Raw genomic sequence first — 14,062 nt, 5'->3', positions numbered from 1 at the left:
AAAAAAAATCCATTATTTGAAGCAAAAATGAAATAAACGAAAATCAATCTTATGATCTACGGATGTTCGAAATAAAAAGAGAAAATGAATTTTCACCATTTTTTTTATATATATTGAAAACTAATTAATCGAATGGAATCAAATGGAATCATCATTTTGAAAACACTTTTTTTTCTGTTTTGAATTTATTTTTCAGAATGAATGCCCACGCACACACATTCTTAATTCTTAGTTCTTTTCACGGAATGCTTGAAGCTAAAATGTACATTTTTATTTCAAATGAATATAAATAGACAAGATGTTGATGTTAGTATTGAAGATGAAGATTATAACAACAGAAACAACAACGCTCAAAGCAAGACCAAAAGACAAAATAGAAAAAAAAGTCAAACACAGATAATTGAATGGAATAATATTTTCCAGAAAATGTATGGCGCCATAAGAAATAAACAACAAAAATCATTATTATCTTTTCATATTTTTATTCCACTAAGAAGACAAAAAAAAACCGAAATTCTGGTCTTTAATAACCGAAACACAGAGTTCGAGAGAAGAAAAAAAGAGATAAATTTTCTTGCTGAATAATGACTGACTGGTTGAATGAATGCATGAACAAGAAACAACCGGCCAATACTGAAAAAAAAATTTTCAATGATGATGAACAAAAACGATTTTGGAATCCCGAGAAAAAAATAGAGAAAGAGAGAAGAAAATCCATTTGAAATTAATATATTTCTCTTCTGATTCTATAGGATCATCAGCAATGGTTTGTTGCTTGGTTTTTGGGCAATATGTTTGTGTGTGTAATACTGTTATGAAATATGGAATCGTAAAAAAACAAAATTTCAATATTAGAAAATGATAAAATGCTTCGAAATGGACGGGGAGACCGAAAATTCCTAACCACAAAAATGCCATAAAAAACGAATGAAAATCATCATCATCAATTATATAAGCATAGAAACAAGAATTTTTTTTGCTTCCAAACATACAATTGTAAAATGGTCCATCTCTCTTCTTTCTGTTTTGTTGTTGATGTTTTTTTTAAAAGGGTCCATTTTAAAGTTGTTTTTCAATGAGGAATATAACCAAACATTATCATTGAAATAAGCAAAAAAAAAAATAAATGAAATGGAGGTTTTTTTTTGATTAAATCAAGAAAAAAAATATGGTATAAATCAAAAAAAAAATGTTGGCTTGGGTATTTTAAGTTTACAATGTTCATCCATGCATTACATTTTAGCCAAAAGCATAAAAAACCCCAAAATATCTAATGATTAATGTGAATAATGATGATTCTTTTTCTTTTTCTTTTTTTTTGATAATTTCTTCAACGATCATAGATTCTATAGCTGCTACCATAATATTTGTTTTCCCTTTTGATTCATTTTTTCATTCATTGACTTTATAAAAACATCATTTAATTGTGATCATCATCATCATCATTAGAATATTAGGATTTCAGATGATGATGATGATAATGTGTTCAATATTTAATGATGATATTCTATAGTTAATTTTAATGATCATTTTTTTCACATATTGCCTTATAAGGAAGCGAACAAATTAAGGGAATAAGCCAAATTAACGTTTTTTTTAATACTTGCCTATTATGTTTATTATTATCAAAATGAGAATGAAGAAACAAACAACAACAAAGCACTAAACATTCCTAATGGAAATTTTACAACAACATAAACAACAATGTAACGATTTTGAAGCCAAGATTTTTTTTTTTTGTTGAGATTTGAGAGAGAGAAGAAAAAAACATTCCAATCTTGAATTAAATTCCATGGACCGTAATGATTTTTTTATAAAGCTAAAATATAAACACCAAAAAGTCAATGCTAGGATCGCTTATTTTGAGACAAAACCGTAAGGGCCTTAAGCAAAAAATAACGACCACACACAAACACAGGTGATTTAGCACCACCACCACCACGACCATCACCTGACTTTATTATCATTATCATTCGCTATTTGTCGAATTTATATTTCGTATTTTTTTTTACTGCTTTCTTTTTTTTTCTTCTTTACCTGGCTGGCAATCACATTTATTTTACACCAACCATATAACTAACGAAAGAAGAAACAAAAAAAAAAAAAAAAAAAAAAAAAAATGAGATCATCATGAATGATAACATAGTCAGCCTGGCATACACGCAGCACCGAATTGTTAAAATGACCAGAGACGAGCAACAACAACAAAAATTAGAGAAAAACTGAATCACTTAACGACAAAAAAAAACATTTTGAAAAAAATAATACAATTGAAAAAAAGTGCAAAACAAAACGATAATAAAGTTTTTCCAGGATAAATGAAACAAACTACTTTGTTTGATTCATCATCATCATCTAAATCAAGATTATGATGATGAGGAACAAAAACAGAAACATAAAAATGAATTCGAAAGAAAAACAAATTTACATATGGCAAAAAAGGTCGAAAATTCCACAATCCTCTAATGTTTGTTGTTCTCAGAATTTATTTTCATGATGATCCAGAAAGACAAACCATTTTCTGTAAAAAAATAAGTCATTTTGATGATGATGATGATGGTAATGTGTTCACAATTTATGGTATTACTTAGGTACCAATTTGGAATCAACCACCAGACAACAACAAGATCTGATCAAATTTAATTATTTTATTTCATTTGAAGTAATGTCTTTCACTAGACTAGGGTGTTTGTAATTGTGTGTGTGTGTTTGTGTGCCAAACTCACAAGAATTCTATTCTATTGCCCCACCTTGTAATTCGATTGAATTGCAAAAAAAAACTAGACTAAACTAAACTAAATAGGAATTTCTAATTTATTTCCATATTTTGGATGAAAATGAAATCATCATTTTAGATTAACAACATGATTTTCCTGAAGGTTTTTTTTTGTTGATGAAATGAGAAACGTTGTTCCAGGATTGAAATCAAATTCTTTTGATTTGTTCTGATGGTATTGAATCATTCAATATTGACAAATAATCGATTTTGTTGTTATTTGACTTCATGACTGAAATGGAAAATTTTATCAAATTAATGGACAAATCAAAATTATGAATTTTTATTAATCAAATTGGAAAACAATTAACTATTATTATCAATGGAATATTCAAATAATTCAATGAATTAATTTTCTTGATTTAATTTTTGATTTATTGAATCAGTCGGCTGTTTGAATCACAAGGATTTCATATAAATATTCATGCAGAAACGTTCAATAAGGGTCATCTTAACTCTCTCTCTCTCTCTCTCTCTCTCTCTCTCTCTCTCTCTCTCTCTCTCTCTCTCTCTCTCTTATTGAATCTTTTTTTTCAATCTAAAAATGTGTAACAAAAAGATTAAATTTCCCGTTGAGGACAACAATGAAGCTCAAAATCAAAATGAAGCTCTAAATGAAGACCAAGAACCAGAAATTGTAGATCCGCAAATATTGGAACGACAACGATTAGACGAACTATTGGACATACAATTGGGGGCACCGCAGATGGACTGGAACCCCATAGTACCAAATGTACAAAACGAACCAAACGTACCAGAAGTTCAAAACGTACCAATCGTACCAAACCAACCTCCATTCTTGGTACGAAATCATTGGAATATATTGGCGACACTTGTCACCTCATTTGGTGTAGTCGTCACATTTTTCCCCCAATACACTTACCAGATGCTGATGCTGGTATCAAGTGTATTGGCAACACTCTATCATAATGAAGTAATGGGATTTTGCCTTGCAATATATATACTGATACGAATTATGTATCGAAATTTACGTAATCAACAATAAAATTTTATTATTTTTCAATAAAATTTTTATTATCAAAAATTTAAAATTCGTTAATCCTTTATTTGTTAGAAAAAATTAGTATGTTTGTGTGTACCAAATTCAATTTATACTTTATACTATTTAGAAGAAAATGAAAACAAAATGATTTTCATTAAAATTGAAATCAAATTTTTTTGATTGACAAATAGTAATTTTTTTTGTGTCAGCTTACAAAATTCCATTTTATACTTGAATTTAATTTGGAAACAGAACGAAAAAAAAATCACTCAATAATTTAATGATGATAATGATCAGCAACAGCAGGTGTAGGGAAAGAATTTTTCCAATGATCTACATTTAATATTTTTCATAATCAAATCATAAGCCAAGTCTATAGGTTTTTTTAGATACAATTTCCATCATCAATGGCCTCAAGCACACATCAATAATGCACGCTCATTAAGTTTTTTTTCTTTAATAAATTAAGAAATTTCATACTTTTTTTTGTTTTTGTTTCATTCACTTCGAGGTTGAAAAAAAACCACGCACATCAAACATGAATATATTCATTCAAGTAATAAACATTCACTTTCTCTTTTCTTTTTTCGATTCTGAATTAAAATTCAAGAACGAAAAAAAACCGGAAATTTGAAGGTATTTTTTTCGCTTTCATTTAATAACCTTTGACACACACACACAAGCATATCATAAAAATCAAATTTCCGAGGTCAAATCTGTAATCAATTTTATTTGATCATCATCATCATCATCCACATATGACCTTATCGACTCGATAAAAACACACCTGGTCAATAAGGTCAGGTCATCATCATCATCATCAAAATTATTGTGAATAAATTTCAATCTCAAAAAAAAAAATAAAATTGAATCAGAATTTACACAACCAAAATAGATATCTATAGATCTGTACCATCTGGATTTTTGGAAAAAAAATGGAAAATAAGAAAAAAAATATTGCTGGTAATAAAAAAAAATTTCATAATAAAATTCGTTTGTTTGTTTGTGATTCTTCAAATATTGAAAGCCATTTCCTTCCTTTAGTTTGAACATATATTCTTTGCAAAGGAAATAAAAAAATTCTTCCAAACACAAAAAAAAAAACACAAGCCATGTGTGTGGTCACCGTATATTTAAATAAATAATAATGTGCTCAATCATCTGATCATGTCATCTGTGTTAGTCAGTCATTCATTTTCAGATGTACGATGAGAAGAATATATGAAAAATACGAATGATTAAAATGGCCGGAAAAAACAACAACAATAATAAAATGACCTTAGAAAACATTTTGGCACCTTTTTTTTCTCATCATAATCATCATCATTTGAGAACCTGGCAATTGTTTATTTTATATATATGGAAATATTGTTTTACAAGAAGAATGGTGGGTTTTTTTTTCATCACCAACATCAGGTAATAAGAAAAAAAAACAAAATCATCCGGTTTTGTTATCATCATCTGTGTGTGTAAAAAGCAGAACGGAACAAACAAACCGATAGAAAAAAAACCTTATTATAAACAAACACACATCACCAACAGTTATTATTAACTTATGGTTTCAAAAAGAAAACAATATTTGTCTAGAATCTATCACGTGATAACTGAAATGGAAAATTTTATCAAATTAATGGACAAATTAAAATTATGAATTTTAATTAATCAAATTGTAAAACAATTAATTATTATTATTATTAATGGAATATACAGTTTAATTAATGAATTTTCTTGATTTAATTTTTGATTGATTGAATCAGTCGGCTGTTTGAATCACAAGAATTTCATATAAATATTCATGCAGAAACGTTCAATATGGGTCATCTTAACTCTCTCGTTTTCTCTCTCTCTCTCTCTCTCTCTCTCTCTCTCTCTCTCTCTCTCTCTCTCTCTCTCTCTCTCTCTCTCTCTCTCTCTCTAATTATTTTTATATTGAATCTTTTTTTTCAATCTAAAAATGTGTAACAAAAAGATTAAATTTCCCGTCGAGGACAACAATGAAGCTCAAAATCAAAATGAAGTTCAAAATGAAGACCAAGAAATTGAAATTGTAGATCCGCAAATATTGGAACGACAACGATTAGACGAACTATTGGACATACAATTGGGGGCACCGCAGATGGACTGGAACCCCAGACCACACGTACCAAACGTACCAGACGTACCAAACGTACCAATCGTACCAAACCAACCTCCTTTCTTGGTACGAAATCAATGGAATATATTGGCGACCCTTGTCACCTCATTTGGTGTAGTCGTCACCTATTTCCCCCAATACACTTACCAGATGTTAATGCTGGTATCAAGTGTATTGGCAACACTCTATCACGATGAAGTAATGGGATTTTGTCAAGCAATCTACATACTGATACGACTTATGTATCGAAATTTACGTGATCAAGAATAAAATTTTATTATTTTTCAATAAAATTTTTATTATCAAAAATTTAAAATTGTTTATCTGATTCTACAGCAATTATTTTTATATTCTGTGTGAGTCTTATGATATTGGAAATAATTATCAATATCATCCACTTGTTCCTGAATTATGTTTAAATTGAATTACCAATGTAATGTTTGTGTAGAACGAAAACTGTTTAACCGTAATGGTCATTCACATTTGAGTTTGTTTTTTTTGGCTATTTACTTCACTACCAATCAAACCACCTTGATGATGATTATATCTTAGTTTGAATGAAAATCTTGGTAATGAATTGTTCACCTTTATTTTTTTTTATGTTAGTTTGATTGCAAGTCTATCATTATCCGATAATGAATAATACTGATGATAAGGATGATGAATAAAGATAAAAATCTTTTGGCAAAAAAAAAGAATTAAACTGGATACAGAAATGATAATCATCCACACCACCTTCAACAATATAAAAAAATAAAAAATAAAATTCTTTCAAAGTGGTGAGACCAGGTGGAAAAAAAAAGATTCGGATCTTTTGCTCTGTAATCATTTTGTTCATTCAAATTCGTTTCAGTATCATCAACAAAAAAAAAAAAAAAAATAAAAAATCAATTCAACTCGTTTCTGTTGTTGATTGTTATTTTATGTTTGATCAAACTTTTTTTTTTGAATCATTAATTTCATTCACAACATTTATTATGAAAGATTTTCCAATTTTTTTTTCTGATGATGGTTTGTGAACATTTAACTAGAAAAATAATCATATAATCCTCTTCAATATAATCTCAAATCTCGATATCTTTCTTAAGTTTTGATCTTGGTGATCGTAATCATGATTAGAATCACGAAATCTCATATGTGTGCATGTGTGTGGGGGTGGATAACATTTGATCGATATTAACATAATCAAGAGAGACAGAGTGAAATGAAATGAGAAAAAAAGGAAAAACTGGTTTCCATCAATAGTTCACTCCAATATATAAAAAAAAGTGATGTAATGAGATGAACCAAAAGAAAGATGAAAAAAATTCACACGAAAATCAGATGACCAAAACGAAAACAAAACAATTAATACTGAAAAAAAATGGTCACTTATTGGCTAAAATGATTGGAGAAGAAAAAAAAGGCTAATGATACCTGTGAACGATCAATGCGAACGACATTTTAGTCGAAAAAATAAAACATTGGTAGCCATAGTTGAAAATGATCGAAATCAGTTGATTGATTGATTTTATATCACTTACTCTCTCACTTACTTTTGTTTTGTACTTGTGTTTCATCCATTATTATGCCAGGCAGGTAGCCAACCAACCAGCCAGCCAGCCAAGAAGAAATATTCGTTTTTTTTTCTGCTGACATAACAACAACAACAACAACAATTTACCTACCTGTCTGACTGCTTATCTCAAAAATTTTTCAAGTTTTTTTTCATCGATAAAACAAAACGAGAAAAAAATTTGCAAACATGGTTAGTTTTTTCCATTGATGATTAGTTTGGTCAGCAGAAAAACAACAACAGAACAATTCACAATAACCAACGATAACCAAAAACAACATTCAATCACAAACAATGGCCCCTATGGCCATTATGATTTTCATATACGAAAGAAAAAACGAAGAAAGAAAGCTTCTGGTAAAAAAAAGAAAGAATTTTCGTTGTTGTTGTTGTTCTTCAAATCGAAAAGAAAAATGTAAAGAAAGGTGAAGTCCGAAAACAACAACAAAACAAAACCGGAATGTTTTACACATTGAATAATAGAGGAATAAGAATATAGGAATACAATTGAAAAATTCATTCATGAGAAATGTACATAATAATAATCATAAACAATAACAATGATGATGATGATGATAATAAAACAATGGAATCGCCAATATTTGCCCAAAGGCAATTTCCATTTATATATAAATGATGATCACATTTCCCTTTCTGGCATCAAATGATGATGATGATAAAACATTTGAAGAAAACAAGAAAGTTTTTTCCTTACACACCAACCGACCAGGCAAGATAGATATTGATTATTGTAAAGAATTTGGCCAATTTAGCCATGCTCAAAATTATTGAAGATTATAAGCAAAAAAAAAAAAAAAAGATTTAGCTTTCACTATCATCATCATCATTACTGTGATTTGGACGAACTAAAAAAAAAGTTCATGATGAAAATAATAATAATAATAATAAAAAACACTAATACAGTGAACAAAATGTATGCAAATTCATGATAATAATAATCATGATTATATTATTTAAAATATAAAATGGTTAATTATTCATGTTTGAATATTCAGCAACTAGAATTCGTTAAAGTTTTTTTTTGTATTCGTTCGTTATCACATTATATTATGTATGAGAAAGAAACAAAAAGGATTATCAATGTCGTGATGTGCAAGAAAAAGAAAAAACTGGTTAATTTCAATCCATTCATCATCATGTTGGATGGTCGTTATTCTCATTCGGGTTAAATTCTTGTTTATATAGAACACGAAACTCTTTTGGTTTATTTTTGGTTCCATTATCTTATCGAAATTTCTTTCCTACTTTTTTATCATTGTCTTTCTTCCCAAAAAAAAAAAAAAAAAACAAACATAATCTCTATCCATCGTCATCGTCTTCATCATTGTCATCATCATCAAAAGAATGAAGAATTATAATTATTATTATCATCTTATCTTTTCGGTGCATTCATTCATCAACAGCATCTTAAATTTTTTTTTTTTATTCATAACAACCTTTCATTATATAATTATTTATTTACAAAACGAAAAACAATGAATATTTTAAAAGCATTCCATTGTGAAAACAAGTGAAACAAACAAAAAATCTTTGTTTTTTAAAAATTTTAAATTTAAATAAAATTCATTGCATTAATGAAACTGATGAACAGGCCATGACCAGAAAAGCAAATCTAGGTAAACATCGTTAGAAAAAAAAAGGTCAAATATGGAAATGCCAACACGTTTTTGTTTCTGGAAAAATACCTTCCATCATTTGGACATATATGGAAATTGTTTTATCATCAAATTACTTCTTCATTGCATATTACGTGTGTTGAATAAATGTGATTGTTTGTCTGTGTCTGTGCATGTGTGTGTTTGTTTCACACTTTTTAAACACTTATCATGAATACAGGTAGCAACTAAAAAAAAAAATTCGTGACTATGATGATGATGATGATGATGATGTTCAATAATAATAATTGTTTCAAATCAAGATGTAAACAAAATTACCTTGACTATTGACAACGACAATGACAATCATCATCATCATCATTATTAATAACGACGACGACGATGATGATGATGATGATGAGGAGGAGGTGGTGGAGGTGGATGGTAAAAAGGCAGCTATGAATGAAAATGGTAATGATGGCAATGATTGTCGTCGTCGTAGACGTATCGTTGGTTTTGATGATGATTGTCGTATGTTTATGTGATTAACACGTGGTGATTGTTGTGTTGCAATTTTGGTTGCTATTGATGATGAAATCCATTTCAAAATGAATTTGAATAAATAAAAATTTATTAATGATTCATGATTTTGTTGTTGTTGTTGTTGGGGTTGTTGATTATCAAATTTTTGATCAATATTTAAATGATCAATATTGTTGTTGTTGTTGATGGTAGTCCAGGTAAACATTCGGATCGCCATCATTGATGACTTTATTATTATTATTATTATGATTGAAAATACGAACAAATATTTTCATCGAGGATGATGATGATTCATAGTAATTTCCTGTTATGATGAAAAACAACGTGGGAAAACAAAGAAAAAATTGATTGACATTCTTAGAATGAACCAAAACACACACACACACCTTTATGTGAAACACCACTACTATCGTCGATAATGAAAAATGTGGAAATCGATCCACACACACATTTGATGAACCGAAAGATTTATTCTTCTTCCACCCCCAAAAAACAAAAAAAACACTGACAACACACTAAACATATACACTATTTTGGTTGACAATCGATGATTATTTTTTTTATGAATCAACTTTAATTAACAGGAAATAACTATGAATGAAGAACAAAACACTGAAAACATTTAAAAATCAAACCGCACACACACATGAAAAAACAAAACACCATTCCGGATAGAATAAAAAAAAATGTTGATCGATATTCGGGCCTGTAATTTAATAGAAGATTGCTTTATCAAAGCAAAAAAAAAAAATTGAACACAAAAAGCAATTATACCCAGAATACCCCGAATGTAAAGAAAAAAAAATTGGATGCAAAATGAAAATTACATTATTATGAATTATAAAGATAAGAAGGCTTGATTTTCATTTTTTTTGGATGGATCGAATCAAATCGATCGATCGATCAATGAACTAACGTAGAATAAACCGTAATTTTCTTCTGATTGATTTTTTTTTCATCAATCAAAAAATTTCAATCAAAAAAAATCTTTGTCGATTAAGAATAATTTTTTTTTGGCCGTTTTCCATCTTGTTTGCTTGGATGGTTGATAATCGCACTGAACAAACAAATGACAAATGCACAATAATCGAAGGAATATCAAAAGATATTGTAAATGATTGATTGATTGATGAATTTTGAATGTGAACCAACGCGGAACAACAATGATAATGAAAAACATAGAATGACCTTTGAAACCTTTAGGGCTATTTTATTTCCATTCGATTACTGGTTAAAATCTGATGACGATCATCATTTTTGTGATGTGAAAATCAAACATCTAAACATCAAAACCAAACAATAACAACAACAAAAAACATTTAATCTTATGATCAATGAAAATTGGCTTGTTGTTTCTGGAACACTCAATGTTCGTAAAAACATACAGGCACATAAACCGATCCACTAACACAAAGCACAGACGACATTTTTTTAGATAAAAACTGGATGAACGAAAACAAAAAATCACCGCGCCAAAAACAACAAAGTGAAATAAAAATTTGTATTCATTTTTTGAATGAAATATTTTGGCAAAACCGCTACGACAACAATCCAAAATCAACCAAACCCGATGATAATAATGATGATGATGGCTTCATGTCCTGGATGGCTACCAGAATACAATTGACCGAACAATCACCGAATTCACCAAAAAATTCAAATCATGAATGAATTTAGGCCCAGCCTTTATTTTATCTAAAATCAATGCTTCTACTTTATTTCTACAACTAACTTATTCATTACCGTTATTATATGCTACTTCTTGTAGAAAAATTATCCATCAACGTTCAATTGGTAGTGGTATGTATTGATGTTTGTTTTTGATTAGAAAACTAACAGCATTGAAAATAATGATAGAATTCAAATCAAGAATTTTGAATTAAAATTATCATTGCTTTTTTGTCCAATGTTTTCTATTCGGTCATGTTGATGTCATTATTTCGTATTTTTTTGGGAAAAAATTTTCATCAAATGTTGACCTAGACCTTGAACACACACACAAACAATAAGTCCAGGGTGCGGTCAAATGAACTTGGACCTTCGATATGATCGGGACATCACCTTATCAACCCCAGCGGGTTAAATATTCAGGATAATGGAAATATAATAAATTTTCATGGCACACACACCCTGGATTCTTTTTTTTTTTTTTTGCTTTGTTCCAGGATCTGGGAAACTAGAATGACAATAACAACAACAAAAAATTTTCTGGTTGAATGGATTTTATTTCAATTTCAAATTGTAATTAATCAATCAATCAATCAATCAATAATAGAAAAATTTTTCAATTCATTGATCAATAATCAATGATTAGGCTTTCGTTGTTTCTGTTGTTGTTGATGTTGGATAATACGGTGTACTATGTTTACCATAATCATTCATCATTTTTTCCAAAACATTTTCATGAATTTCTAACATTTTTTCCAATGTTTCTTCAACTTCACCATGTTTATCATGCGATCGTTTTAATTCATCCACTAATGTTTTGACAACATCAATTTCTTCATGTATACGTTCTTGTTCTATTGAATGATCATTATGATGTTTTCGTTGAAATTCTTTAGCTCTTTGTAATAATTTTTCACCACGTTGTATTAATTTTTCACGATTATTTTCACCGATTTCAATGGCTTCGGTAGTCGAATGTTGACCAAAATGTGCCATTTCATCAAGTAATTTTTGTTCATGTGTTCGTAATTGTTCATAAACATCTTTCAATGATTTTTCATCATTTGCAGCATGAAGTTCACCAATTATTGCCAAAATAATACCGATCTGTGCACGCATAGCTAAAATTTCTTTTGCATTTTTAATATTCATTTTTTTTTCTTTAAGAAATTCTCTTGCATGTTTGATTAATTCTTCAGCTTCTTCAATCTTTTTCTGTTTATCATCGTTTTCTATTTTTGTCGTGGTGAAAATATTTGATTAACAATAATCAATATTCAAATTTTTTAAATTACTTACCAGCATATGCTAAACCAATAACTATTGCAGCTACAATAGTGACTGTGAAAATTTGAAAAAATTTCATTATTGTATTCTGTGTTTGTATCACTTGTAAAAAAAGGAGAGAAAACAGTTATCGTTTGATTTGTTTTGGTTTGTCAATGTTGAATGTTCATAATCCATTAAGAAATTGTCACCAACTTTTATACAGAAAATAATGTACCCTTCCAATCAAATGTATTTTGGAATTTTTTTTTTTGAAATGTTATTTAGCAACAAGTTAATTAATTAATTTGATTGATAATGTTTGATTGTCAATATTCGGAAGCGATGAAATTGATTGTATGTTTTTTCTCCTTCTCTCTCTCTCTCTCTCTCTCTGTCTTGGTTCAAGTGGAATTGGTAACATTTCATCTCTATTTATGATAATAATCTCAAGTAATCATTAATTATCATTATTTCCAAAATTTTATCGATCTTATCTTAGTTATCTTAACAGTCTGTTGGTAACGAGAACTATAGTGCAAATTGTATTCAAAAAATAGAAAATTTTCAATTTAGAAAAAATTTTATTCATATTTATGAAATTAAACAAATAAAGAATATTCTCGTTTCTGGTTGAATCGATGTTTTTTTTTGTCATTACATTCTTTTCATTACATTGAATCTTAATTATTTTTGTCGTTGAGGTGAAATAATCAGAATTTTTTTTCTAAATCGTCCATTGTTTTATGATGTTCCTCCAATTTTAGTTTATAGTCTTTCAAACGTTCCTGTTTCGATGTCGATTCAATTCTTTCTTGTAGAATCTCAATTTCAGCTAATTCAGCGCAATATAATAATAATGTTTCTTTATTGGAATTATAACGATGTTGAGCCAAAATTTTTTGACCATGTTCAAAAATATCTTTTGCTTCACTAATTAGTTCTTGTTTATCAATTACTTTCGGTGTTGTTGTTTTCGGTAATTCTGTTGATGCTGTTGTTGGTGATTCTGTTGATGTTGTTGGTGCTTTTGTTGATGTTGTTGGTGCTTTTGTTGATGTTGTTGGTGCTTTTGTTGATGTTGTTGGTGCTTTTGTTGATGTTGTTGGTGCTTTTGTTGATGTTGTTGGTGCTTTTGTTGATGTTGTTGGTGCTTTTGTTGATGTTGTTGGGTCTTCTGATACTTCTATTGCACGTTCCAAAAGTTTTTCCATTTCACTAATCCGTTCATTTTTATTTATCTCTTTCACGGCTATCCATAAGTTGGAAACATTGATTTTATTAATGATAATACAATTGTAATCAATCAGATTCAAACATTCAACATACCTGCATGATTTGATGGAAAATATTCAGCCAACATCAAAATTACGATCAGAAAAATGCAAAATTTCATTTTCAATTCGAAAAAAACAAATTTTCAACTTTAAAGTGTATCCGACAAGTTAGAAAAATGGAATAACAAATAAAATCAATAAATCAATGTACAATCGTTAAGGTA

The 14,062-nt window shown here is 28.8% G+C and overlaps 3 protein-coding genes across 5 annotated transcripts in view; all 3 read right to left on the bottom strand.

The window, feature by feature from the left end:
• LOC113798742 (uncharacterized) overlaps positions 1 to 11,247 on the bottom strand; it is a 69,305-nt gene extending 58,058 nt beyond the window's left edge. Inside the window, exons 1-2 of one of the 2 annotated variants that reach the window (XM_075819662.1) lie at positions 10,014 to 11,247; positions 9,424 to 9,931 (exon numbers count right to left, since the gene is read on the bottom strand). In XM_075819662.1, the coding sequence (XP_075675777.1) occupies positions 9,424 to 9,847 (424 nt within the window). In that variant the 5' untranslated portion in view covers positions 9,848 to 9,931; positions 10,014 to 11,247. Of the gene's footprint in view, positions 1 to 9,423 lie in introns of both variants that reach the window. The other variant, XM_075819663.1, reaches the window with a different exon arrangement.
• A 584-nt stretch (positions 11,248 to 11,831) lies between these two features.
• On the bottom strand, positions 11,832 to 12,775 carry LOC113798549 (uncharacterized). Its single transcript, XM_027349106.2, has 2 exons — positions 12,595 to 12,775; positions 11,832 to 12,527 (listed from the first exon to the last, which is right to left on the bottom strand). Exons 1-2 carry the CDS (start codon positions 12,659 to 12,661, stop codon positions 11,938 to 11,940), a joined length of 657 nt encoding a protein of 218 aa, XP_027204907.2. The 5' UTR covers positions 12,662 to 12,775; the 3' UTR covers positions 11,832 to 11,937.
• A 350-nt stretch (positions 12,776 to 13,125) lies between these two features.
• On the bottom strand, positions 13,126 to 14,044 carry LOC113798557 (uncharacterized). 2 transcript variants are annotated; one of them, XM_027349114.2, is made up of 2 exons: positions 13,891 to 14,044; positions 13,126 to 13,813 (listed from the first exon to the last, which is right to left on the bottom strand). In XM_027349114.2, the coding sequence occupies exons 1-2, from the start codon at positions 13,955 to 13,957 to the stop codon at positions 13,275 to 13,277; spliced, it is 606 nt and encodes a 201-aa protein (XP_027204915.2). In that variant the 5' UTR covers positions 13,958 to 14,044; the 3' UTR covers positions 13,126 to 13,274. The 2 variants fall into 2 exon arrangements, with proteins under 2 accessions (XP_027204915.2, XP_075675788.1); XM_075819673.1 differs by having other exon boundaries at positions 13,126 to 13,819; positions 13,891 to 14,009.
• Positions 14,045 to 14,062: the final 18 nt, after the last annotated feature.

This window comes from Dermatophagoides pteronyssinus, unplaced genomic scaffold (assembly GCF_027571235.1).
Source record: "Dermatophagoides pteronyssinus isolate colony J.1.1.1.1 unplaced genomic scaffold, Derpt_VIB-CSIC_2022.12 sq0004, whole genome shotgun sequence".
NCBI classification, from domain to species: domain Eukaryota; kingdom Metazoa; phylum Arthropoda; class Arachnida; order Sarcoptiformes; family Pyroglyphidae; genus Dermatophagoides; species Dermatophagoides pteronyssinus.
This window is presented reverse-complemented; position numbering and strand designations above follow the sequence as displayed.

Excerpts from the sequence above, each read along its gene's own strand:
- LOC113798557 (XM_075819673.1), bottom strand. The coding sequence starts at position 13,957 with ATGAAATTTTGCATTTTTCTGATCGTAATTTTGATGTTGGCTGAATAT. Across the intron at positions 13,820-13,890 it reads TTTTCCATCAAATCATGCAG|GGATAGCCGTGAAAGAGATA; the intron begins GTATGTTGAATG and ends TTTCCAACTTAT.
- LOC113798549 (XM_027349106.2), bottom strand. The coding sequence starts at position 12,661 with ATGAAATTTTTTCAAATTTTCACAGTCACTATTGTAGCTGCAATAGTT. Across the intron at positions 12,528-12,594 it reads TATTGGTTTAGCATATGCTG|AAAACGATGATAAACAGAAA; the intron begins GTAAGTAATTTA and ends CGACAAAAATAG.